This window comes from Oncorhynchus mykiss, chromosome 19, assembly GCF_057628025.1.
Source record: "Oncorhynchus mykiss isolate SJ-2025 chromosome 19, ASM5762802v1, whole genome shotgun sequence".
Taxonomy (NCBI): Eukaryota; Metazoa; Chordata; class Actinopteri; order Salmoniformes; family Salmonidae; genus Oncorhynchus; species Oncorhynchus mykiss.
This window is the reverse complement of record NC_143040.1, coordinates 27,951,174-27,977,661: the sequence shown is the minus strand read 5'-3', so window position 1 is coordinate 27,977,661 and position 26,488 is coordinate 27,951,174. Positions and strand designations below refer to the sequence as shown.

The 26,488-nt window shown below is 43.8% G+C and overlaps 3 protein-coding genes across 4 annotated transcripts in view; 2 read left to right on the top strand and 1 right to left on the bottom strand.

The window, feature by feature from the left end:
- The window catches only part of doc2d (double C2-like domains, delta), a 46,525-nt gene extending 36,895 nt beyond the window's left edge, over window positions 1–9,630 (top strand). The window contains exons 9-11 of one of the 2 annotated variants that reach the window (XM_036954422.2): window positions 2,223–2,304; window positions 6,200–6,296; window positions 8,691–9,630. In XM_036954422.2, the coding sequence (XP_036810317.1) occupies window positions 2,223–2,304; window positions 6,200–6,296; window positions 8,691–8,830 (319 nt within the window). In that variant the 3' untranslated portion in view covers window positions 8,831–9,630. The remainder of the gene's footprint in view (window positions 1–2,222; window positions 2,305–6,199; window positions 6,297–8,690) is intronic. The other variant, XM_036954423.2, reaches the window with a different exon arrangement.
- Window positions 9,631–13,577: 3,947 nt separating this feature from the next.
- On the bottom strand, window positions 13,578–19,457 carry serping1 (serpin peptidase inhibitor, clade G (C1 inhibitor), member 1). The gene is given in 10 exon segments (NM_001124379.1): window positions 13,578–14,041; window positions 14,398–14,620; window positions 14,723–14,862; window positions 15,004–15,207; window positions 15,408–15,551; window positions 15,770–15,985; window positions 16,199–16,522; window positions 18,219–18,507; window positions 18,913–18,960; window positions 19,312–19,457. Coding segments are annotated over 9 exon segments (1,836 nt in total). The 5' UTR covers window positions 19,312–19,457; the 3' UTR covers window positions 13,578–13,793.
- A 2,814-nt stretch (window positions 19,458–22,271) lies between these two features.
- Window positions 22,272–25,383, top strand: LOC110497528 (transmembrane protein 134). The gene is made up of 8 exons (XM_021573669.3): window positions 22,272–22,468; window positions 23,186–23,451; window positions 23,550–23,617; window positions 23,753–23,839; window positions 23,998–24,074; window positions 24,515–24,559; window positions 24,683–24,736; window positions 25,020–25,383. Exons 2-8 carry the CDS (start codon window positions 23,239–23,241, stop codon window positions 25,100–25,102), a joined length of 627 nt encoding a protein of 208 aa, XP_021429344.1. The 5' UTR covers window positions 22,272–22,468; window positions 23,186–23,238; the 3' UTR covers window positions 25,103–25,383.
- Window positions 25,384–26,488: the final 1,105 nt, after the last annotated feature.

Sequence of the window (26,488 nt, the reverse complement as noted above, 5' to 3'; positions counted from 1 at the left end):
GGTAGCTGGGTCCAGGGGCAGGCAGAAGGTCATACACAGGGGGTCCAAAAAGGCAACGGCGCAGGCCGGGAAAAGGCTAGTATCGTCGTCTGGGAGATCAGGCAGTAGGTTGATAACAGGAAATACGAAGTACAGATAGGGAATAGGCAAAAGCTATCATACACGGGAGGATTCAATTACAGGAAAACCAGCGCTCCGACTAGAAGTGTGTCACAAAACAAACAATACCTCACAAAGAACTGGGGTGCAAAGAACTGAACAAAATAGTGTGTGATAATGACGTCCAGGTGTTTGAACAGGTGAATAGAATTCAGGTGATTGGAATCTGGAGAGCGAGCTGCGTTCAGGGGGATCTATGTGTTTGAGAGTGTGAGTTGGAAGCAGACATTACAGTCTTGCCGACCAATATTGACCTCTAGGTCAGTTGCTCTAGGTGGGTTGCCTGCCTTTCCTCTGTTTTCCTCTCTTCTCGGATACAGATCAACTGAAATATTAGAGCAACGTTCCATCAACATTTTAAAGACCAATATAAACCTCTCCAGAGGAGCTGGTGTGTTGCCTACTAGCCGTTCCTCTATTTTCCTCTCTCTGTTAATGCAGATGATAATTGCTTCAAACCAGACGCCATAAAGAGACATGATATAGTTGAAACAAGGATGTCAGTTTTCTGTATCCCAAATGGCAGTCCATTCCCTATATAGTACACTACTTTTGACCATGGCCTGTAAGGTTCTGTTCAAAGGAAGCACACTAAGTAGGGGTTAGGGTGCTCTTTGGGATGCAAACCCTGTTCCTCTGGTGCTGAGTGAGCAAACTGTCATCTTAGTCTGTGTTGTGTTGATGTGTGAGCCTCTGAACTGGGCAGTTAGTTTTGCTCCTCTCTCTCCTCGCTCTCCCCGCTGTCCAACTGTCACTCTGTTTCTCTATCCTCTGTCTCTGTGTGAAATTGGCTGTTGTTTTTTTTACTCTTTCACTCTGGTTTGCTCTCATTCGCTCTCTCTCTCTCTCTCGCTCGTCGCTCTCTCTCTCTCTCTCTATCACTCCTTTTTTTCTCTATATCTTTTTTTTCTCTGTGTGAAATTGGCAGTTTTTCTCGTTATTTCACTCTTGTCTCTCTCCCTCCATCCCTCTCTCTGTCTTAATTTTTCTCCTAGCTTAAATTTCCTATTATCCAATTTCTTTCACTGGGTTGGTTGAGGACTCTATCTCAATCAATCAACTTCAAATTTGTTTTCTAAATCCCTTTTTACATCAGCAGTTATCACAAAGGGCTTATACAGATACCTAGCCTAAAACCCCAAAGAGCAAGCAATGCAGATGTAGAAGCACAGTGGCCAAAGAAGCAACCTAGAGAGGAACCAGGCTCTGAGGGGTGGCCAGTCCTCTTCCATCTTTCTATCTCTTTATTTCTCTAAACATCCCTCTCTCCCTCTTCTCAAACAAACCCAGTTTGTTTCTTTCTTTTCACTGGGTTGGTTGAGAACTCTCTCATACTGGATCTTTTTTCTTTCTTTCTCTCTCTCATCCCTCTCTCCCTCTATCCTGTCTTGTTGTTGTGTACAAACCCCCAACCCTAGCGGCCCATCTATTAGCTTGTCAGCGAGCACGTGTTATTGACGTTGGGCTGAAGGTGGGTGGCGTTGGGGAGTGAGATATCTCTCCCCCGCTAGAACATCTTGACTTCTCCGCCTGAATTTATGCTGATGACTCCTCCAATAAAAACCAATGGCCTTCTGGGAAGCCGTCTGTCCCGCTCTTGGCTTGAGCTTTCGAGTGTCTGACTCTCTCATCAGCGATTTCTCTCACCCCCCCCAAAAAAAAATTAAATGAATTTTTTCTCCTCTGTTTTTTCTTTCACGCTTTGAGAATTTTGCTAACGCTCTGTCTCTCTCTCTGTTCTATTTTCCTCCCTCGTTCAAGTGGGGTTTAATGTCACGCCGTGGCGGAAGACATAATGGCAGATAATTGGCTTTGATGTTTCAGAAGTAAAATACCTGTATAAAAGACCTGCATCAGAAAAATGGGGGGAAAGTGGCATTTTCAGTAGCCATGCTGTCAACTGTCTAATTAAGATTCCCTCTTTTCATACCTCGCTCTTCCTCTCCCTCTCAATCTCGCGTTCGCTTGCTCTCTTTCTCATCTGTGCTCTCCCTTGCCCTCTAACTCTCTCTTACTAAGCCTCTCTCTCCCCTCGCTCTTTTCTCCCCCTCTCTCTCTCTCAGTGTGCTGCAGCCTGATATGGGGAAAAAGTCCAAGTACAAAACCACAGTGAAGAAGAAAACTCTCAATCCCGAGTTTAATGAGGTCCTTCCACCCGCTCCGAGCACCACAATACACTAATACATAAACCAATATCTGTCATTTTTTCCCAATAATCACATACAGATGAAGGATCTTAATTTGAGCCGTTTGCTACAGCAGGAAAATAATCCTGCAACAACAAGACATTTGAGTTGTTATGTGGATAATGAAAAAAAATGTGTATGGGTTGATACATTGCTCGTAATGGCAAATAAATTCCCAAAATTTAAAAGGGGGAAATCAAGTTTTTAGACATTTTCTTTAAACTCAAATACATGACAAGTTTGCTGTGTGGAAAAATCCTCAGCAACAAAGGGGTGATAAAATTAAGATCCAACATCTATCTGGCAACCCATTTCTCTGACTCACATTTGGAAACCAGATGTGCACAATGTACAGTGCCTTGCGAAAGTATTCGGCCCCCTTGAACTTTGCGACCTTTTGCCACATTTCAGGCTTCAAACATAAAGATATAAAACTGTATTTTTTTGTGAAGAATCAACAACAAGTGGGACACAATCATGAAGTGGAACGACATTTATTGGATATTTCAAACTTTTTAACAAATCAAAAACTGAAAAATTGGGCTGGCAAAATTATTCAGCCCCCTTAGGTTAATACTTTGTAGCGCCACCTTTTGCTGTGATTACAGCTGTAAGTCGCTTGGGGTATGTCTCTATCAGTTTTGCACATCGAGAGACTGACATTTTTTCCCATTCCTCCTTGCAAAACAGCTCGAGCTCAGTGAGGTTGGATGGAGAGCATTTGTGAACAGCAGTTTTCAGTTCTTTCCACAGATTCTCGATTGGATTCAGGTCTGGACTTTGACTTGGTCATTCTAACACCTGGATATGTTTATTTTTGAACCATTCCATTGTAGATTTTGCTTTATGTTTTGGATCATTGTCTTGTTGGAAGACAAATCTCCGTCCCAGTCTCAGGTATTTTGCAGACTCCATCAGGTTTTCTTCCAGAATGGTCCTGTATTTGGCTCCATCCATCTTCCCATCAATTTTAACCATCTTCTCTGTACCTGCTGAAGAAAAGCAGGCCCAAACCATGATGCTGCCACCACCATGTTTGACAGTGGGGATGGTGTGTTCAGAGTGATGAGTTGTGTTGCTTTTACGCCAAACATAACATTTTGCATTGTTGCCAAAAAGTTCAATTTTGGTTTCATCTGACCAGAGCACCTTCTTCCACATGTTTGGTGTGTCTCCCAGGTGGCTTGTGGCAAACTTTAAACGACACTTTTTATGGATATCTTTAAGAAATGGCTTTCTTCTTGCCACTCTTCCATAAAGGCCAGATTTGTGCAATATACGACTGATTGTTGTCCTATGGACAGAGTCTCCCACCTCAGCTGTAGATCTCTGCAGTTCATCCAGAGTGATCATGGGCCTCTTGGCTGCATCTCTGATCAGTCTTCTCCTTGTATGAGCTGAAAGTTTAGAGGGACGGCCAGGTCTTGGTAGATTTGCAGTGGTCTGATACTCCTTCCATTTCAATATTAGCTCTTGCACAGTGCTCCTTGGGATGTTTAAAGCTTGGGAAATATTTTTGTATCCAAATCCGGCTTTAAACTTCTTCACAACAGTATCTTGGACCTGCCTGGTGTGTTCCTTGTTCTTCATGATGCTCTCTGCGCTTTTAACGGACCTCTGAGACTATCACAATGCAGGTGCATTTATACAGAGACTTGATTACACACAGGTGGATTGTATTTATCATCATTAGTCATTTAGGTCAACATTGGATCATTCAGAGATCCTCACTGAACTTCCGGAGAGAGTTTGCTGCACTGAAAGTAAAGGGGCTGAATAATTTTGCACGCCCAATTTTTCAGTTTTTGATTTGTTAAAGAAGTTTGAAATATCCAATAAATGTCGTCCCACTTCATGATTGTGTCCCACTTGTTGTTGATTCTTCACAAAAAAATACAGTTTTATATCTTTATGTTTGAAGCCTGAAATGTGGCAAAAGGTCGCAAAGTTCAAGGGGGCCGAATGCTTTCGCAAGGCACTGTATAATGTATCATATTAACTTTTTTTTGCTAAAGTTGAATTGTATGCCCTTGGATGTGATGGATATCCCTTACCCTTTCTCGTGCATTTGTGAAAGATTATTGTCCCATGCATTTAATGCCACAATTTAATTCCAGCACTGTATACAGTATGTGCCATAATTTAAATACATTTTCCATCTCCTTCAATACTGCTAAGGATCGAACCCTTATTTTCAATTTCCGCCTAAAATGACATAGCCAAATCTAACTGGCTGTAGCTCAGGACCTGGAGCAAGGATATGCATATTCTTGATACCATTTGAAAGGAAACACTTTTAAATTTGTGGAAATGTGTAATTCATGTAGGAGAGTATAACACATTCGATCTTGTGAAAGATAATACAATCAATCAATCAAATGTATTTATGTAGCCCTTCGTACATCAGCTGATATATCAAAGTGCTGTACAGAAACCCAGCCTAAAACCCCAAACAGCAAGCAATGCAAGTGTAGAAGCACAGTGGCTAGGAAAAACTCCATAGAAAGGCCAAAACCTAGGAAGAAACCTAGAGAGGAACCAGGCTATGAAGGGTGTGGCTAGTCCTCTTCTAGCTGTTCCCTGGTGGAGATTATAACAGAACATGGCCAAGATGTTCAAATGTTCATAGATGACAAACAGGGTCAGATAATAATAATCACAGTGGTTGTAGAGGGTGCAACAGGTCAGCACCTCAGGAGTAAATGTCAGTTGCCTTTTCATAGCCGATCATTCAGAGTATCTCTACCGCACCTGCTGTCTCTAGAGAGTTGAAAACAGCAGGTCCGGGACAAGGTAGCACGTCCAGTGAACAGGTCAGTGTTCCATAGCCGCAGGCAGAACAGTTGAAACTGGAGCAGCAGCACGACCACGTGGACTGGGGACAGCAAGGACTCATCAGGCCAGGTAGTCCTGAGGCATGGTCCTAGGGCTCAGGTCCTCCTCCGAGAGAGAGAGAATTAGAGAGTGTATACTTAAAGTCACACAGGACACCGGATAAGACAGGAGAAATACTCCAGATATAACAGACTGACCCTAGCCCCTCGACACATAAACTATTGTAGCATAAATACTGGAGGCTGAGATAGGAGGGGTCGGGAGACACTGTGGCCCCTTCCGACGATACCAAACAGGCCGGATATAACCACGCCCACATTGCCAAAGCACAGCCCCCACACTCCTTCTATCCTGAGACAAGCCCGAGTATAGGCCAAGGAAGATCTCCCCCACGGCACGAACCAAAGGGGGGGCACCAACCCGGACAGGAAGATCACGTCAGTGACTAAACCCACTCAAGTGACGCACCATCATCTTTGAAATGCAAGAGAAAGGCCATAATGTTCTATTACAGCCCAGGCACAATTTAGATTTTGGCCACAGGATGGCAGCAGTGTATGGCAACGTTTAAGACTGATTCAATGAACCATTGCATTTCTGTTTAAAAGACTGGCGAAATGTGCCTAATTGGTTTGTCAATACATTTTCAAGCTCATAACGGTGCACTCTCCTAAAACAATAGCAAGGTATTATTTCACTGTAATAGCTACTGTAAATTGGACAGTGCAGTTAGATTAACAAGAATTTAAGCTTTCTGCAGATATCAGATATTTCTATGTCCTGGGACATTTTCTTGTTACTTATAACCTCATGCTAATCACATTAGCCTTTGCTAGCTAAACCATCCCATGGTGGGGGGGGGCACCGATCCCGTAGAGGATAACTACCTACCCTACCATCAACGTGAATTTAAGTCAATGCATGTTTCACATTCAATGTTAAACATAATCTGAATAACTTTCCGCTAAGTGTGAATACATGAATACCTTCCTCTCTCTCTCAACCTCTATTCCTTACAGGAGTTTGTTTACGAAGTTCCACATGACCAGCTGGCGAAGAAAACCCTGGAGATCTCCGTATGGGACTATGATCTGGGGATGAGCAACGACTTCATAGGTAAGTGAACGGGGGAGTGAGTGAAAGGAGGAGAGGAGGTAGAGAGCTAGAAATATAGCTAAAGAAAATAATGTAATAGAATTTGGGTGTGCGAGGAGGAGAGCAACGCAGGCCACAGTGTGATGAGCAATGACGTCATAGGGAAAAGAGAGGGAGGGAGTGAAAGGAGGAGAAGAAGTAGTGAATGAATGGAAGAACTGAAGAGGGGGATGAAATGAAAACGAGCAGAAAAGAGGGAAAGGACTGTATGTGGAGAAGCAAGAGCATTGGGAAATGAAAACGAGAGCGACAGAAAGGAGTCCTCAAACCCTCGACGGGGTGAAACACCGGATTCACACGGCTTTGTGAGGCACTAAACGGCTCTGACGGGGCCCGGCGTGTACTGTATATCACAGGAGGCAGGCGCTTCGGCGCGGGGGGGAGTGAGGGAGAACCGGTGGGGAGGCAGCTGGAGGAGAATGGATTGCCTCCCAGTGAGCTGGAAGAGCCTTGAGATCAAAGTGTTTTACTCCCGTCTGGAGGCTCCCTGTAACAGGCTGAGTCGCTCTCTCTTTCCGACTGTCTCCCTCGTGCCCTCTCTATCGCTCCCTCTCCTCTCTCTCTCTTTCTCAACTCACACTTTCTATTTATCCCAGGCCTGCTCTCTCTTTCACACGCACACTCAATCTCTCCCTCATGCCCCCTCTCTCTCTCTCTCTCTCTCTCTCTCTCTCTCTCACCCCCTCATGTCATCTCTCTCTCCCTCCATCTCTCTCTCATGCTTTTTTTTCTCTCTCTCTCTCGAGCTGGGGCCATAATGTTTGTGAGTTATTACCCACGCCAGAAGAGTAGGGGGAAACGGCCATCGCTCTGACACACTGGTCTGTTATCAAGACTGTTGACTGTTATCATTGTGGTGTAATGGCCGACATGCACGACGGCATAGACCTGTTAGTACTGCGGAAAAGGCCTGTGATACCGGGAGAGACAGGAGGAAGGGGGGAAAGAGAAAAGGGGGAGAGACCGAGAGGGGGGGAAAAAGGGATAAGACGGATAGAGAAGAGGGAGAAACAAATGAGGTGTCAAATACTCTCTGTAAAGGTCAGGAAGAATGACGGAAGAAGAAGACAAGGGAGAAGGGATGGAAAAATGAAAGAAAGAAAGAAATAGAGTAATCATGGAAGGAAGAGAGATAGGAGGAGAGACGGAGCGAGAGTAGCAGTGTCCCCACCCTGATTTGTGGGAGCAATTGATGTGCGGACTGGACCTCTCGTTTTGCACAAAGACAGAGGTGTCGAGGAGGGAGGAGAAGGGGAGGAATAGAAGAGGAGGAAAAGAGAGAGAGGGAGTGGGACGGCCCCCGCCAGGTCCTCCCTCATCCATCTCGTCCCATCCGTCAGTGTTTCTCTCTCGCCTTTCTTTCTCACGTCCCACGCCGCGTCACACTGTCGCCCTCCGTTTGTCACTCACACCCCTCCGGGCTCAGGGAACACGGTATCGCAATATGTGCATGTGTGTGTGTGTGTGTGGGGGGGGGGTCAGGGAAGGGAAGGGAAAGGAGAGATGGGATTGGAATGTCATCAGGGGGGTACGTGAGTGGCCTAGAAAAACTCAGCAAACAGGTAATGTGTGTGTGTGTGTGTGTGTGTGTACAACTGTGTGTGTGTGTGTGTGTCTGTGTTTGGGAAGGGGTCATTAGGAAGGTACGTGGGAAGAGTATGCAAACACACTTGCTCTCTGAAACTTGGGCGCTACGAGGGGGCGAGGTGTGTTTGCGCACATACAATTACACACATCCCACTAGGCAAACCACTGGTTGAATCAATGTTGTTTCCTCATCTCAATGAAATTACATTGAACCAGATAGATATTGAATTGACGCCTGTGCCCAGTGAGATGTGTGTGTGTGTTTGTATTTTTATACTTGTGAGGACTGTGTGTGTCTGTCTTGATATGTGTCTGTCTGGTTCCAAGGGAGTGTGAGTTACGTAAGGGAACAGTATTAACCTCCCCCACACCTCTCACTGTATCTGAGTTTAATGCCAAGGCTTAGTGGGGCCACAGATGAGCTATTGAGAGTGTTTGAGGTGTTGTGAAAGCCGGCGTCTGCAAAATACTGTGTTTAAAACTTCACACTCCATCAACTATGCAATCACAGCCAGGAAAACCACTATCTGTCGGGTGACCCTCCCAGGGATGACTCTCTTTCTCTCCTCATCTCTCTCTCCTTTCCTATCTGTCAATTAATCGATATTTATCAATTCCCCCCCCCCCTTTTCTTAATCTCTCCCCTTTTTCTTGCTGTTCTCTCCCTCCTTGTGTGTCTCCCTGTGTGTCCCTCTGCGGGTCTGTCTGCGTGTCTCTCTCTCTCTCTCTCTCTCTCTCCCTTCCAACTTCTACCTCCCTCTCTCACAGGTGGAGTTGAACTGGGCATAAATGCTAAGGGAGTGAGGCTGAAACATTGGTTTGAGTGTCTCAAACACATCGGCAAGAAAGTCGAGTACTGGCACGCCCTCACGCAGCAAGGAGCACCTCCAGAGCCCCCCCCGCAGTGACTGACACACACTTTATCGCAATTATTAAATGATAACCAATGAATGGTGAAGAAAGAACAAAATAATAATGTAACAAAGTAATAATAGTGATAAAACATGCAATAATGAGACGGATAATGATGATATAATAATAACAATATGAATTATAATACAAATAATAATAGTGGGTAATTATCCCAATTTAGCTTTTTTCTAAGTAAATACATTTGTGAAAATGTCCCTCATTGAAATGTTTAACGTGAAAGTGCTAACCAATTTGACCTTATCCCTCAATATTGTGACGTCACTTGCATTTCAGCCATTCAAATGTACATGAACAGTGTAGAACCTCTTACTTGCACTGTAACTCCAATACTGGAACAGTCTGTGAGCGCCTGTGGGCCCATTGCCCAACAAGGTCTTGTTACGAACGTTGTAATCGCCAGGTTGTTTCTACCAGGGATGTAGTTGAAAAAGGTGGGTAAGAGATGACTGGCATCTAGCAACGCTAATGCTAACTGCTCTAACTGTTCTAGGACGTATGGGCGACTGCATACTTGGTGTGTCTCTGAAAGTGGACGTGGCGAATAAAGTGGGTGGATCGACAGCGATGGGTGTGACATCAGCGCTCTGTTATTGGTTAGACGGTTTTGACTGAGCGGTGTTGTTGTTTTTTCTCTCGTTTCTTCGTTGCTTGGACTTCAGTTTTGAAGCCAGAAGATGAGTCCAAATTGTATTTCACCGCTACAAAGAATTGTATGTTTTCAGTGAATAAAACTGACTACTTTTTATTTTTTTCACTAAAAGTACTGATGATGGGTGTACTGTTGCTTGTATGTGTTGTATCTGTGTGCTTACTGTGACTGTCACCCTGATGTTGGCTACAATAAGTAACTACTTCCCACACCTTTGCGGGACAAAAGTGCTTAGCGAGCGGAAGCGAAGGACACTGTGTCCCGGTGTTGTGGCCGTTCATGCCCTCCCTATTGAGTAGACCGTATCAATGTGACACCGAGATAGTTATCAATATTTGTTATGTATTGTTGCCATCCTAATTGAAATAAAAAATAATGAGAGGGCAAAAAATGGCCGTGCTAGCTACTGCTGGCGATACAGCTGATACAGCTGCCTAGTGGGAAGCACCCTCAGGTTGGCAGACACCTCGATACAACAGTAACGGTGCACTAGTCATTCTCACTGGCTTATACACTCCCCATGCAAAACGATCTTTAGCGCCAACAAATCTGCCTAATTAGCTGATTCACTTTCCATAAACCTACTTGTGCTGATCCAACCACTTCTTTTGTGTTCTTGTGTTGATCCAACCACTTCACGTCCACTTTCAGACACACTCCATGTATGCAGTTACCCATGACTCAGTTCTAGCATTAACTGTGCCAACAGCGCTAACAATGCTAACAGTACTAACAGCGCTAACAGTACTAACAGCACTAGCAATGCTAACAGTACTAACAGCGCTAACAGTGCTAGTGCTAATTTAGCGTAATAGGTGTGAAAACAGTATTCACCAAGGTGCGTTAAAAGCATTAGCATGTGTTTACCCTCCTCTGCATCCCTGATTTACTTCACAAAGTACCCAAGTGATGAGGACAAGTTGGATAAGTCACCTGCTATAGATTTTTTATTATGGTGGTTGTCGCTCTGATGAAAACTGTCACACCATAGCGTTAAAGCACAAAAGGTTCCGTCTGACTGTACTGTCACTGTGTACTTGTCCGATGTCTGTACGTGATGACAGTGGGTGTCTGTATCTCCCCATATCCTTCTGTGTGTATGTGTCTTTGTGTGTGAGTGAGTTGTTGTGTGTGCATACATTTTGCATGAAAATGTGTGTGTGTGTGTGGACGTGCGTTTCAGTGTGCATGCACGCGTGTGGGTTTGACTGTAAGCGTGTCACGTCCTTCTCCAAATGTCTCCATCCGTGAACCCTGAAGCATGGAGCTGTGAAGAAAGACCGAACAAAAGAGACGAGACTCACTCCTACAGTACGAGACTCACTCCTACAGTACGAGACTCACTCCTATGTTCCCTGGATGTCCCCATGGTCTAACAAACTGATGTCCTGTCACATGTGCAACAGTATGGCTGGCAGTCCAGTGAGTCAATTTTCCTTGGTGACAGTCACACAAGATAACCCTCAGTCTGAATTATTCTCTGACCCCTGCTCTGTGCCCTTTGACCTTTGAATTTTAGTGAATTGAAAGCTAGAGAGCACAGAGAGATTTCTGCGGCAGTCTCAAACAAACTATAGCCCCCTACTCTAAAGAGGGGTTATCAGAGGTTATCAAATACCAATTATTGGGTGTGCAGGCTTTTGCTCCAGCTCCAGCCTAATGCAGTCTGGACAACAATAAGTGTCATCGGGTGTGTTCATGCTGGCCTGGAATAAAAGCATGAACATCCCAGTAGCTCTCAAGGAGAGTTTCCTTCTAGTTCTCTGCGCCCTTACGGTAAGATTTTATTTATAAATGACTGGATTTTTTCAATTTCGGTGAGTCTCTTGTAGACATTCAAATGTTCCATCTTGGAGAAAAAATAAGAAAAAAACTATTTGTGTGAAAAATATGGCAAAAACTCCATCTATAGCCAAAGGAATAGGTTAATTTGACATTTGATCAATGTCTAAGATGGGGAATTCAAAAAGTGTCTAGGTCTAGGAGTGTCTAGGTCTAGGAGTTTAGGTCTATAAGTGTCTAGTTCTAGGTCCACAAGTGTCTAGGTCTAGTAGTGTCTTGGTCTAGGAGTTTGGGAAACTATGCGAGAGAGACTACCCAGGCTGTTTTTATGAGAGAGGACTACCATGGAGCTTAAAAGACTACTATGGGGTTCCAGAGACCCCCCCCCCCCCCCCCCCCCCCCCCCGCCTTGTGATGGATTTCCCAAGAGGAAAGAGAGATTGGCTGTGATGAATTATACTCAGCATAGCAACAATCCCTCCCAGAGGCTTGACCACTGGACTGCGTGGACAATCATGGACTAAAATACCTGCAGGATCAAAGGATACCGACACAACGTTTGTGTGTGTGTGTGTGTGCATGCTTGCAAGTGTGTGTGTGTGCGTTGTGTACATGTCTGTGTGTGTGTGCGTGTTCATGCATTGAATCTGAACACACTCATGGACACCCCTCTCCCCCACCCTCCCTTGCAACAAAAAAACTGCCATAACGTAGACAGTGACCTCTCACCATGGATTCCTTTACCAGAGACAGACCTCGAGGGGTTAACCACCCTAAGGACAGAGGCCCAATCCTGTGGCCCCTGGCTACAGTTTGGACACCTTATAGTTCCAACGTTGGTCCACTAAAGCACACTATTACCCTGTTCACACTACTGAGCCAGACACAGCCAAGTCAAGCCAAGCTGTATCACACTGGCCTGGTAACTCATCTACTGTAGTTGCTTGAATGAAAAAAGGACAATGTGAAAAGAAATTTACCCAGGCCAGCACAGTATGGTTTGGGTCAGCCCTTTTAGTGTGAATTAGACATCTCAGTCAGTCAACAGTCTCCTGGACTTTTTCTTACTTTCTAATCGTTGTCTGGGATCTCTCTGTTCGTAATTCTGTACTTGGGCAAAAGTGTGAATGAGGGCATCATGACGGATAGCAAAATTAAAAATAAAATTAAAAAACTATTCAACATGGCTCGAGGCCAAATGTGACACGGATCGTGGATCATCAAAGCTAGGGACTGAACTCTGAGACCACGAGTGAGAAGTTCAGCTCGTCTGGTCTTTTGCGGTCACCAAGAACACACGTTGAGGGACCTTGACAAAGATGGTGGTGGAGTGGAGAGGGCGGAATCTGTTCTATGCACACCAATGACGACACAGAAATCCTCTCCACACGCAGCAACAACAGTGAAGTTGATAATCAATTGATAAACATCTCCGATGTCACTCCGTGATATGTTGTCAAAGATGCATTCATGGGTTTTTTTTGTACGCAATACTGAGTATGTATAAAACGGGTGGGTCTAATCCTGAATGCTGATTGGTTAAAACCGCATCCCAGCCGGTGTCTATTCCACAAGTTACTTAGTATGTATGTACTTCCCTCTCCGGGATATTCCTTATCATGTGAAGCCAGGCTTGGACTTGGAGATATTTATTATCTTGTCCAGGTGATCTGATTGGTTTATTTTCACTCAGATTCTCTCTATCTCTGCCTTTTACTTGTTGTCGGTCAAAGCCAACTCGACTTTGTTCATCATGTGACATAAACAAACCATATGCATCATAACATTCTAATAAAGAATTGCATGTGTAACGATTGTCATATATATGCACATGTAACTAACATTGTGACTAACATTGATCAATGGCAATTTCTTTAGGGTTGACATCATTGACATGGTATCATCAATCAAATCTGTTTGAGCTATCATCGCTGATGTGTACTCGTTGGTTTGTAATTTTTGTTTGTAAAAAGAAAAAGAAGGGATAATTCAGGGTAAGATGCTCAATTTGACGCTTTACTCGGTCCGCAGTTGCTTTAAAACCTTTAGCGTCGGGGAATGGGGAGACAGGGCGGAGCGGGAGGACTATTGTTACAGCATCCCTGTGTACTCACTGACGTAATGGCTATCTCTATGTGGAACATACGGTGTGATTGACATCCTGTGGTGAGTTTGTGGAACTACTTTTTAAAAAATAAACTAAACCCGTTTCAGTGACCTACTGTGTACGTTGTTGGACAGAAGAGTGATTTAAATAGCACATTCGTCCAAAAAGATGTCCATACCACATGTGGAGAGATGTCAACTTTTATTTTTTGATAAGTCATGCATTTTGTGACAACCTATAGCAAGCCCTCCCGAGTATTTATTTTAAAACACTTTGACAGTCACTCTACGAAGTTACAATGAACATGTAACTTCATAGAAGGAAGTTGTCCTTTTCTTTTGCAAACATGGCTTTTTTCTATATGCATGCTACCCTCTCTCCCTCTCTCTTCCTCCTTCTCTCACGGCTCGGTCACTCGACCCACGAACAGTGGGACCTTGGCCTGGTCGCTCCACAGTATCATCAGGAAGGGCCTGAGGGCTGAGAAGGAAGAGAAGGAGCGGGAGAAAGAGAGGGAAGTGGCCGCCCCAGCCTCCACACCTTCCTCCGTCAGGGAGAGGAAGGCCCGGTGGCGGGCTTCCGTCAGGAGCAACTCGTTGTCGGGGTAGAGGCCACACAGGTTGGCGCTGTCGAACAGCTCCGACAAACCTAAGGGAAGAAAGAGGTGTGGGAGTAAGAGGAGGGAGATATGGAGAAGGAGAGCGGAGAAGAGCAGAAGGTAGAGGGAGGTAGAAGAAAGGGAGGGAGAGAAGTGAGAGAGGCAAATCAAGAAACGCCAGAGTTGTTGGTTTAGGTTGACTTAGAACAACCCGGTGAAATCCATTTGCTGCTCCTGGATGAAGACATTTTTGTTGTAGCCAAGCAAAAACATCTGGTTCAACTAATCAAGGGCTTGGTGGTTAGTTGAATCAGGTGGCTACAACAAAATGCACAGTCTTATAATTCGAACAGTCAGGCAGCAGGTAAGCTATAAGACAGACATATAGACACGCATACAGACAGACCTATCTTCCTGAGCAGGGTGTTCATCTCGGTCCGGATGTCCAGTTTGATTTTGGGAAGAGTGACCTCGGTGGCCTGGGGAGACACCTGATTCATCTGCTCCACCATCTGGCTCACTGCCCTGTCCGTCATCTTCCCCTCCACCAATTGCAGGTCTGTGAGCTTGGTAGTGGGCGGGAGCAAGATGAACAAGCTACTTGCACCAGAGAGAGGGAACATCGCCACCTACGGGTGATTGACAAGGTTAGAATCTTACGTAGGTTGTGTGTGATTGCTTACAGTGTATCTGTGCATGTAAGTGTGGGTGTGTGTAATCCAAATGGTTACCTGTGCCTTCACTGCCGGGACATATTGCACAGCCAATTTGTATTTGGCACTGTAGAGGACAGGCACCTTCACAGTATCACCATTCAGTTTCACAAATGGAAACGTTTTGGATTTTGCATCAAATTTCATCTTCCATTGACCTGAAACAGATATTATTATAATCCACATACTCCATATCCGCTAAAATAGACTATATCCAATCAGATAGATTGAGCATCGGTGCTTTACCAAGAGCTTACTTGGATCACACACATGCACAAACACACAAACAGGATACTGACCATTGAAATACACAGCATTGAGGAGTAGCAGTTCGGTGTGGGCGGGAACAGAGTCGACCAGCTCTTTGATTTTATTATTTGTCTGCTTTGCAACCCAACTGTTGATCATTTCCACGTTTACCTCACTGGTATTGGTCAATTTGACTGGATCCGCATCGTAGAACTGCATGGATTGGTTGGTAAAGGACTCACTCAACTTCATATCTGAGGGGGGAGAGAGAGGGAATGTCAGAGATGTGGACAGACAGACGGATGGACGGACGGTCAGACAGACAGGTTCGGTGAGTTAAGTTAAGGGGGGATGGCGACTCATGATTAAATTGACAATATACGACGAGAATTCAAAATTATATGTGGAGAACAAGCTATAATTATCATGAGTACTAATTGTGCTCTGGTAGTACTGGGGTTGTAATAGATCTGGGAGGCCATCTTCAGTGTGTCCTGAAGTTTCAGCTTCAGTTTCTTCATCTCGGAATGAACACAGAAGAAGTCGTGAGACAGACAGAGAGCCGTCTCCATGTCTCTCCTTGTCTTGCCACGAGCCCCTAATGAGAGAGAGAGAGAGAGAGAGAGAGAGAGAGAGAGAGAGAGAGAGGATGAAACAGCATGTATTTTATTAGGCCTTCCATGCATCAATCATTCAGTGAGAGTTGATATCAAGTGTTGCTTTATTTTCAAAAGAACTGAGGTCTAGAGTATGAGTGCAGTTGGACAACCTCTCCCTATGTTCCATTTTAAAGAAACCCCACCCTTTCTTTCTTACCTAGTAACAGGTGGGTTAACACCCCGCTGATGCTGATTGGAGAGAAGAGCAGGTTTTTCATGGGCTGTGATTGGCTGAGGTGGGCATAAAGCTTCATGGAGAACTCATTGAGGGATTCTCCTAGCATGGCCTCCCACGACCTGCTGGTCTCGTCCTGGCACGATTCCCAGGGGGTCATGAACCCAACGCAGGAGTAAGGAAGAACGGTGGGCGCAGCTAAAAGAAATGGCAAACGAAGATTCGAATTTCAACAAATCAAGAGCGGGACAGTGTCTTGAACATTGCAGGTGAGAGTCTAACATTTGGGCATTATGGCTATTTGGAACCAATTGATGTTACATTTGCGAATTACACGAATTTATTAACAAATGTGTGTATATATGCAAAGGTTTGAGAGTTTAATGGAAGAAGAAGGTTAGCTAAACGTACCTTCCACAATTAGCTCAATTGTATTAAAGTTGCTGCTGTCTCTGCCCTGCTCAGCTGTCTCACAGTAGTACATGCCGGCATCCTCCATTTTGACCTCATTAAGTGTGATTGTCATATCTTTTTCAAGGGGGCCATAAAGCCATTCTAGTCTGTCACCCTCCACCATTTCTCCAGTCTCTGCAGGATTCAACTGCTTCCGTGTGCCGTTCGTCATTCCTTTATCATATCTGTACCAATGGACCGGGTCTTTGCTGGATGGTGGGCGATCACAAGGTAAATTCACAGTGGACCCTTCGATTACTTTGAGAATGTAGCTGCTGGACACTGGAGGGAGAGAGCAAGATGGAAGACAGAAAGACAGCACAACAGTAGAAATCATTTCTGGAGCCAACCTCAAAATGCATGCAATGTTTGCTGGCCTGTGGAGTTTGCTAAACTGTAACAAAAGAATTGCCCCATATTTCACCAGTTTTTAAGAATTACAATCTATGAATACACTGAAGTTCTGGGGCTATATGTTTAAATCGACTGAATGCCTTATTCATTGTGATGTAAACCCTCTTGTCATGACTTGCCCTTTAAGGTGAGGATCATAGGCGCCAGATTGTGTCCCCCCCTCTCTCCTCTCTTCGTCCTAACTGTATCTTTGAATGGATATTTGAATGTATATATTTCCCAGTTGTCAGGGTCACACCCAAATGTTGGGAGAACTTATGATTAAATATGAAACTATTTGTGAGAAGATGTAATGTGATGTTAGCCTTGTTTTTCATATGAAGTTCAGTCAGTGACCACACCCACGTGAGCACAGACATTACGACAAAATGAGGGAACGCCCCTTTTTCCCAGAGTGCTTAAATAGGACTCGTGACAAAATGTACATTAGGCCAGCGAGACTGACAGCATGAGCTGAAAGGTACGGAATGGCTAGAAACTCTGAAACCTTCATCAGAGAAGAAGAAAATCTCTACAAGTCCAGACATCATGAGAACCACACAAATGGTTAGACTCTATAGACCAGCTACGTGCAGCGCCAGCTGAATGCATTACAAATGGTTCAGAAATCTACAAAACTAAAGACTACACATTCACAGTCTACAGCTGTATATGTAAAAACAGTCTAGGAAACTCGACCGAAGACGAGACAAAGAACAATTTCCTCTCACCACCCTGTTCTAAGAAACCCAGCCGCTGGACAAGCTACGACTGCAAAGGACATGGTGACCTCTGGTGGACAACCAGAGACTCTCTGTCGACTGACTCCAGAAAATTTCCATGAGCGTAGTTATCAGCTGTACGTATGATAGTGAAGTCCTTTGTCTTTTCTCCCGCTCTTTCTTGCCCTCCCTTTTCATTTTGTGTAGCAAGCCGTCATATCGGTTTAGTCCACTAGGGACCTTTCATTGCTTTATGTAGTAATCAATGTGTAAGCTATTCTGTTTTTGTTTATGTTTTTCTGTGTGATTAGTTATTAAATAAATAATTAAGACAATTTGTATTTAGCTCTGATTCATAATTTATGCTAGGGTTCGTGCAGATATCCAAGGATTTTGCGACATTCAGAATGAGACCTGGTAGAAGGTAACAATTAATTGATGACTGAAATGTAAGAGATCTTTATATCTTTGAGAGTTAACTCGTTAAATAACCTTCTTCCGTGGTGCCCCAAGATTGGTAACGAGTAAATTGTTACAGGATTAATTTAATCATTGTAATAATTAATTCATCGATTTGATAAAACAATCGTCGTAACATTAATGATAGCCAAGACACGACATTCTGCTAAAGTTGTCGTTCTATTTCTCTTCTCAACAGAAACTTGAAGATGAATTACTAAGTGTAAAAATGTAGGCACACTGTACAAATAATGAAAAGAGAACCAATGATTGAGTTTTAACTTGTAACATGATTTAAAAATATATATATTTTTAAATGAGGTGGAGTGTCTATTTCAAGAAAGGCCTACATCACGTCATAGGCAGTTGTGATGAAAATAGGAGGTGACAGTATGTGTCCTCACCATCAACCTGGACTATGTGCACTTTTTGCCACTCCATATCATTCTGCTTGATCACACATTCATATTCCCCCTCGTTGGCTACACTGACGGGAGAGATTTCCAGATAGAAGCCATCCTTGGAGGCCTTGAGTTCCTTTGAGGATTCTGGGTAGTCGGGAACCAGATAGTCGTTGTATTTCCAGGTGATCTTAGCCCCAGCAAAGCTTTTTTGGTTTTGGCCAGGGAGACATGGGAAGACCAGGGTGGAGCCAGGTACACTTTGCAGGACCCCAACGGAAGAAGAGAAAAGCTGGATAGAGAGACAGAGATGGACAACCAAACAAGAAGGTGGAGGCAGTAAGGTACATGAGGTGTCTCTGTGCCACATTAGCATTTGTCCTAAAAACCAGGGTTTGATATTACAAAACAAAATGGGCCCGTTTCCCAGAACCAGATATACGCCTACACTCCTGGGCCCTTATTCAAAAAGTGTCTTAGAGTAGGAGTGCTGATCTAGCGTCAGGTCTGCCCTGTCCATATTATCATATTCATTATGATCTAAAAGCTAATGCCGAACAGCAATCCTACTCTTTGTAAATGCAGGCAACGGACCCGGGACTAAAAAGCATTTTCAACAGAGATTCTCCGTTTAGCATGCTTTTCAGTCCAGGAGTGTTCTTAATCTTTCTCCAGGAAACTGGCCCTTTGTGTTTACCTCAAAGACAAGCAGGAGGGAGACACACGATAGGACTGAAATCCCCATCTAGGGAAGATGAAGAAAGATAAGAGGGGGAGAGAAGAGGTAGGAAGGGATGGCGGGACACAGCGGGCAAAGGGGCAGTGGGAATGAAAAAATCAATAGAACAAAAAACAAGACTAGTTTGGCACATATTCGTGGCTCTTTCCTAATCCGATTGGTCAATTCACTCATGCTCTATATCTCAGTGGAACAAGCAAAATATTAGACATGGCATTCGCCATTATAACAACATAGGCAAACAATATCAGCAATATTATATCTAGAGTAACTAACCACGATATCCCTATGACAGTAGGCCTATCATGATTGAGTTATTGGTAGGTCTTTAGAAAGGCATCGAAAAAGTTTACTCACACTGCAGGTCACTTGCAAATATTACAGCATCAGAAATAGTCTGAGTAAGATGATGATATATTTTCTCAACTGGAAAAAAAAGGGTTCACGTCCTACTGCGTGCGTTCAGTATGTGTGTGTCCTTCCTTCCCTTCCCTACTCTCACCAAAAATAATGACTTATCTGTTTATTGTTTGATTAGTGGTCTTGTGTGTTTGCACTTTGAACGGGCTGATTTACTGAAAATCACATGGTTATTTGGCAAAAGCTCCCATAATACACTGAACAAAAATAGAAACGCAACATGTAAAGTGTTGGTCCCATGTTACACGAGCTGAAATAATATAAAATGAAATGTTCAATACTCAGAGAATTATTTCTCTCATGTTGTGCACAAATTTGTTTACATCCCTGTTAGAGAGCATTTCTCCTTTGCCAAGATAATCCATCTACCTGACAGGTGTGGCATGTCTAGAAGCTGATTAAACAGCATAATCATTGCGCAGGTGCACCTTGTGCTGGGAACAATAAAAGGATACTCTAGAATGTGCAGTTTTGTCACACAACACAATGCCAAAGATGTCTCAAGTTTTGAGGGAGTGTGCAACTGGCATTCTGACTGCAGGAATGTCCACCAGAGCTGTTAGGGATTTTTTTTCTTCATTTCTCTACCATAAGCCGCCTTCAATGTCAATTTAGAGAATTTGGCAGTATGTCCAACCGGCCTCACATCTGCAGACCACGTGTATGCCGTTGTGTGGGCGAGCGGTTTGCTGATGTCAACGCTGTGAACATAGTGCCCCATGGTGTTGGTGGGGTTATGGTATCAGCAGGCATAAGCTACGGACAAGTAATACAACTGCATGATACGAGATCCTGAGGCCCATTGTCGTGCCATTCATCTGCCGCCATCGACTGATGTTTCAGCATGATAATGCATGGCCCCATGTCGCAAGGATCTTTACACTATTCCTGGAAGCTGAACATGTAATTTATAGATTAACTAGCTAGTTCTGCAAAAGTCTGGTTAGCCATATGATTAGCTGATTAAGAGTCTTATGGCTTGGGGGTAGAAGCTGTTAAGAAGCTTAATGGACTTGGCGCTCCGTTACCACTTGCCTTGCAGTAGCAGAGGGAATAGTCTGGGGTGGCTGGAGTCTTTGACAATTTTTAGGGCCTTCCTCTGACACCGCCTGGTATAGAGGTCCGAGCAGGAAGCTTGACCCCGGTGATGTACTGGGCCGTACGCACTACCCTCTGTAGTGCCTTGCGGTAGGAGGACGAGCAGTTGCCATACCAGACAGTGATGCAACCCATCAGGATGTTCTCGATGGTGCAGCTGTAGAACCGTTTGAGGATCTGAGGACCCATGCCAAATCTTTTCAGTCTCCTGAGGGGGAACAGGTTTTGTCTTGCCCTCTTCACGACTGTCTTGGTGTGCTTGAACCATGTTAGTTTGTTGGTGATGTGGACGCCAAGGAACTTGAAGCTGTCAAACTGCTCCACTACAGCCCCATCGATGAGAATGGGGGCGTGCTCGGTCCTCCTTTTCCTGTAGTCCACAATCATCTCCTTTGTCTTGATCACGTTGAGGGAGAGGTTGTTGTCCTTGTACCACACAGTCAAGTCTCTGACCTCCTCCCTATAGGCTGTCTCATCGTTGTCTGTGATCAGGCCTACCACTGTTGTGTCATCAGCAAACTTAATGATGGTGTTAGAGTCGTCCCTGGCCGTGCAGTCATGAGTGAACAGGGAGTACAGGAGGGGACTGAGCACGCACCCCTGAGGGGGCCGCGTGTTGAGGATTAGCGTGGCGGGTGTGTTGTTACCTACTTTTACCACCTGGAGGCGGCCCGTCAGGAAGTCCAGGATCCATTTGCAGACGGAGGTGTTTAGTCCCAGGCTCCTTAACTTAGTGATGAGCTTTGAGGGCACTATGGTGTTGAACGCTGAGCTGTAGTCAATGAATAGCGTTTTCACATAGGTGTTCCTTTTATCCATGTGGGAAAGGGCAATGTGGAGTGCAATAGAGATTGCATCATCTAGAGATTGCATCATCATGTGTTGGTGCAGTATGCAAATTGGAGTGAGTCTAGGGTTTCTGGGATAATGGTGTTGATGTGAGCCATGACCAGCCTTTCAAAGCATTCACGGCTACAGATGTGAGTGCTTCGGGTCGGTAGTCATTTAGCCAGCTTACCTTAGTGTTCTTGGGCATAGGGACTATGGTGGTCTGCTTGAAACATGTTGGTATTACAGACTCGGACAGGGAGAAGTTGAAAATGTCAGTGAAGACACGTGCCAGTTGGTCAGCGCATGCTTGGAGTAAACGTCCTGGTAATCTGTCTGGCCCAGGGGCCTTGTGAATGTTGACCTGTTTAAAGGTCTTACTCACATTGGCTGCAGAGAGCGTGATCACACAGTCGTCCGGAACAGCTGATGCTCTCATGCATGTTTCAGTGTTACTTGCCTCGAAGCGAGCATAGAAGTAATTTAGCTTGTCTGGTAGGCTCGTGTCACTGGGCAGCTCTCGGTAGTTCTTCCCTTTGCAGTCTGTAATAGTGTGCATGCCCTGTCACATCCGACGAGCGTCAGAGCCGGTGTAGTACAATTCGATCTCAGGGCAAAATGAATATATTTAAATTGACTGATTTCCTTATGTGAACTGTAACTGTACATCTTTGAAATTATTGCATGTTGCATTTATATTTCTGTTCAGTATAGTTTATCTTTGTATTTGTTTTTATAGTTATGTGTATTCATCTTGATTAACATTGATACAGTCAACTTTTTACAAATATGCATCAATATCATATTTCTGTGTGCCCCTTGTTGTTATGCTATAAACATAACATGAACGAATGAAAATGAACATTCGTGTTATTTAATGGATAATACTTTGTTTTGCCTTATTTAGTACATGATAAATCGAGATTGCAAGGCAGCGATCGATTAGTAGAGCCTTTTCATTTGGGCGTATTAGAATCCGAATACGTTTCACTCAGTCATGTCCAATCGGAAACCGGATGCAAAAGGAAAGTCTAAAGTTTTGGGAAGCTTTTGCAGTCAGTATTGATTAGTATGACATATTACAAACAAAGGCTTACAGCAAATAATGTAATTATGTGAACATGCACATGGAAACGTGAAATTGAACTCAAATCGCCTGAAAAAGAGAGTAAGTTGATTCCTTATATAATTTACTAGCCGTTAGCGGAGCAGTGCAACCAAACCATGTAGACATAACAGCTAAAGGGGCTATTTAAAAGTTGCTTTTAAATATTTCAAATAATTATCTCATAAAGAGCTTCAGATAATAATGTACGTTAACGACGTAAACGCATTTGTGTTTATTAGTTAGCAACGTTCTTTGTTTATGTTGTTTCTACCACTTAGCTAACGTGTTTCAACCGGATAACGTTACAAGTAACGTTATGCAGCTTAATGTCCTTATTTGCGAAAGACGTGTTTGCAAGTCGCAGGGTGAGAGGGTACAGTGGAGATGGAGTTGTAAACAATTTGGTTTATCAAAGATTTTCGCAAGATCTGTTTCATTCAGATGAATGTTACAACTACGAAAGGAAAAAAAATCTAATAAATATCTTTGCCGAATTTTCTTTGTTGGAAAACTAAATGCAGCCTAAGCTTCAATGTGGTTAATCATTAAACCAAAGGCTGGCTGTATGATGTCGATTTTACACATGTCGAACTGCTAACACAAGACAAGTCCACTTAACTATTAGCTTAACTATAGCCCACTTAACTATAGCTATTAGTTTAGCCTAGTTCAGAGCCCTATGTTGACATCCACATATATGGCCCTTGTACAAAAGCAGATTTTCTATCCATTTGATTTTATTTCCATTGTTTGCTAAATTTCCCCCTCAACCCACAGTGTATATCAACCAAAGCAGGGGCAAGGTGTGAGAGTATTGGCAAACACCAGCTATGGAAACGAAGTTCAGCATCGATGACGCGTTTGTGCTGGAGGGAGAGGATGAAGGGGTGTCTGATGGAGAGAAGGAAGGATGGAAGGGCAGAGAGAAAGACAGAGAGGGGGGAGAGATGACGTTCGGTACCCTCTCCTTTGCCAAACCCCAGACTCACTCGCCCTCCGCTGTGGCTGGCTCCCCTGACCACAGCAGCAGTCTGAAGTACCAGGTGATGCCCCATCATACACACACACATAGAAGTGATATCAGGGAGTGATGTTGTGTGGTGGTGACCTAACATTTTTCTCTTTCTCTCTGCTCGCACAGAATCTGGAAAATGAAGATGTCTTGGGCAGCAGTGGCAATTCCTCTTTCAATAACTTCTTCAAAATCAGGTTGGTCTTCATTGGCGTGTTGTGATTGCATCTGGCATTACCTAGATGAGAATGGCACCCTCAAATGTAAATGTGTGTTCCTTATTTTCTATGATATCAATAAAGATGTTCAACTTTAAATTTTTTCCCCCTCAGTGATCCTGCGACTCTGTCTTACTGCAGCTCCCAGTGGTCGTTCAGCACTTTGAGTTCTGTCACCCAGCTCTCTGCACACTGCTGCGGGTAATTGACCACGCACACAAACACACACACACAAATAGTCATTCACTGAAATGCATTTCACTGATCCATGCCCACAATATTACATAAGATCAAGGATGTACTCACACACACTCCCAAACACCCACAATGACTGACGAAAACCCTGATGTTTTCCTCAGGTGGACGTCTCACCCTCTGGTGAAGAAGAACCGAAGAGTGGTCCTCTCCTCATTCCTTCTCCTCGTCACTGGAGTTGGTAAGTCACACCATCTCTGCTGAAAGAAAAAAAAATCTCCCGTGATTCTCCTCCAACAGTGTTTTTCACCAATCCATTCCTGGGGGAACGCGCAAGTGATAACAATTTTTGTACCAGCCCGGCACTAACACACTTGATTCAACTAACCGAAGGCTTGCTGATACATTGAATCCTGTGTGTTATTACTAGGCTAGGGAAAAGAAATGTGCACACAGCCCAGGAATGGCTTGGGAAACACTGCAGTCTAGCATTTAGTTTGTGTACGGCGGTTTATATTTTATAGAAATGTCTTGTTTTTTACCACCCATTGTCAGCCATTGTAATGTATTCATGGCACTGAACTTTGTCTCGGAATAATTTCTCTTGTGTTCTCATATCTATTGTTAGTTATCTTGAGATATTGCCTTTTCATTAAATGTCCCATGTTTTCTTTCTCTCAGCTCTCATTTTCACTGGTGTCGTAATACAATTGAATCCGGATGCAGGTAAGAAAGAGATTCAGTGAATGTGGGGTGTGTTGTCACATATCAGTGAAGATGTCTGTATTCTTGGTTGTTGGTAGTCTTTTACTGTGGGCTTTGACATGGTATCTTTGATGTTTCCCACAGGTGTCTCAAGTGCCATTTTCTTTGTCCCTGGATTTCTTCTCTTCATTCCTGGGGGTATATAGTGCTCTTTACCTTGACTTGGTTGTATTGTCAATGTATTGTCAATGTATTTCATGTTTCACACGTCTTTCAGCCTTTTCTCCTGTCTTTTTAATCATAACGTCTGGACAGTGCATGTGGGTGGGAATGTGAACTTATACAAGTAATCTGCAGATTAAATACACACACAGGCATTATAAAAGCTTCACAGTTTACATGTGCATTACTATGGCTTCATATGTTTACTACCTAAATGATTAAAACAGTGTGGTTATTGTTTTCTCTCCTTCTCCCTCAGTGTACCATGTGATTTACATCAGCTGTGCGGTTCGGGGAAGACGAGGCTTCAAGTTCTTCTACTTGCCCTATTTTGAAAAATGACCCATTGCACTACACTTTTTTTTTTTGTCCAATTTTGAGATTGTACTTTTTTCAATTATGTAACAAAGATGTTTTTTCTTATTATGTAAAACCTTTTTACCCTGTCTTTATACTGACCACTACTACAAACTCAACCACTTTGTGCCTCAATAAGCTTCTTGCACATCCTGTATGGAAGAGAAGGAGTCTGATTTGCCCTGCCGGTGTTTGTCATGTCTTGTGAGTAAATAGTGACTGTGAAACTACAATAAACCTGTTTTTATTGTATATTACTTTTAAAAGGTCTCTGAGTCAGTGTTTGCTAGTAGCGTTGGTGTTGGAATAAACTGCATGGGAATTGCATGGGAATTTTAGGACAGCTCTGATGCGGTCGGTGCCGAAAGTATTAGGTATTTCTCTCAGATGTGTTTGGTGGGGCCACATCCCCAAGATGTTAATGACTGGCATGATGAGTATTTTCGCTTGTGTATAGATCATCACATCTGAGTGCAAGAGTGTCCTATATGCAGTGTTTTTGCTACTTTTGGAACAATAAGCATTTGAAAAGCATAATGTTGGTGTGTAGGGAAAACTTAACTACATGAAGTGGAGAAAAATTATCAACGGACAATCACATTTTCATGATTGTGGACCTCAGGAAACAGCAGAGGGAGCACCCCCTCCCCCCATCCACATCGATGGCACAGCAATGGAGAAGGTGGAAAGTTTTTATTTCCTCTGTGTACATATCACTGACAAATTTAAATGGTCCATCCACACAGACAGTGTGGTGAAGAAGGCGCAAACAGCTTGTCACCTAAAACCCTTACAAACTTTTAGATGCACAAATGAGAGCATCCTGTTGGGCTGTATCACTGCCAGGTATGGCAACTGCACTGCCCACAACCACAGGGCGGTGTGGTCTGCACAACGCATCACTGAGGGTAAACTACCTGTCCTCTAGGACACCTATAGCATCCGATGTTACAGGAAGGACAAAAATATAAAGGACAACAACCACCCGAGCCACAGCCTGTTCACCCCGCTACCATCCAGAAGGCGAGATCAGTACAGGTGCATCAAAGCTGAGATCGAGAGACAAAACAGCTTCTATCTCAAGGTCATCAGACTGTTAAACAGCCAGGCTGCTGCCTCCATAGAGACTTGTAATCACTGGCCACTTTAATAAATGGAACACTGGTCACTTTAATAATGCCTCTTTAATAATGTTTACATATCGTGCATTACTCGTCTCATGTATATACTGTATTCTATACTATCTATTGCATCTTAGCCTATGCCGCTCTGACATTGCTCATATGTATATTTATATATTCTTATTCCATTCCTCAGTTAGATATTTGTTGTGGAATTGTTAGATATTGCTGCACTGTCGGAACTAGAGGC

Coding starts and splice junctions, on each gene's coding strand:
- LOC110497528 (XM_021573669.3), top strand. CDS start 23,239: ATGGAAACGAAGTTCAGCATCGATGACGCGTTTGTGCTGGAGGGAGAG. Junction 23,452..23,549: donor GCAGCAGTCTGAAGTACCAG/GTGATGCCCCAT, acceptor CTGCTCGCACAG/AATCTGGAAAATGAAGATGT. Junction 23,840..23,997: donor CTCTCTGCACACTGCTGCGG/GTAATTGACCAC, acceptor TGTTTTCCTCAG/GTGGACGTCTCACCCTCTGG.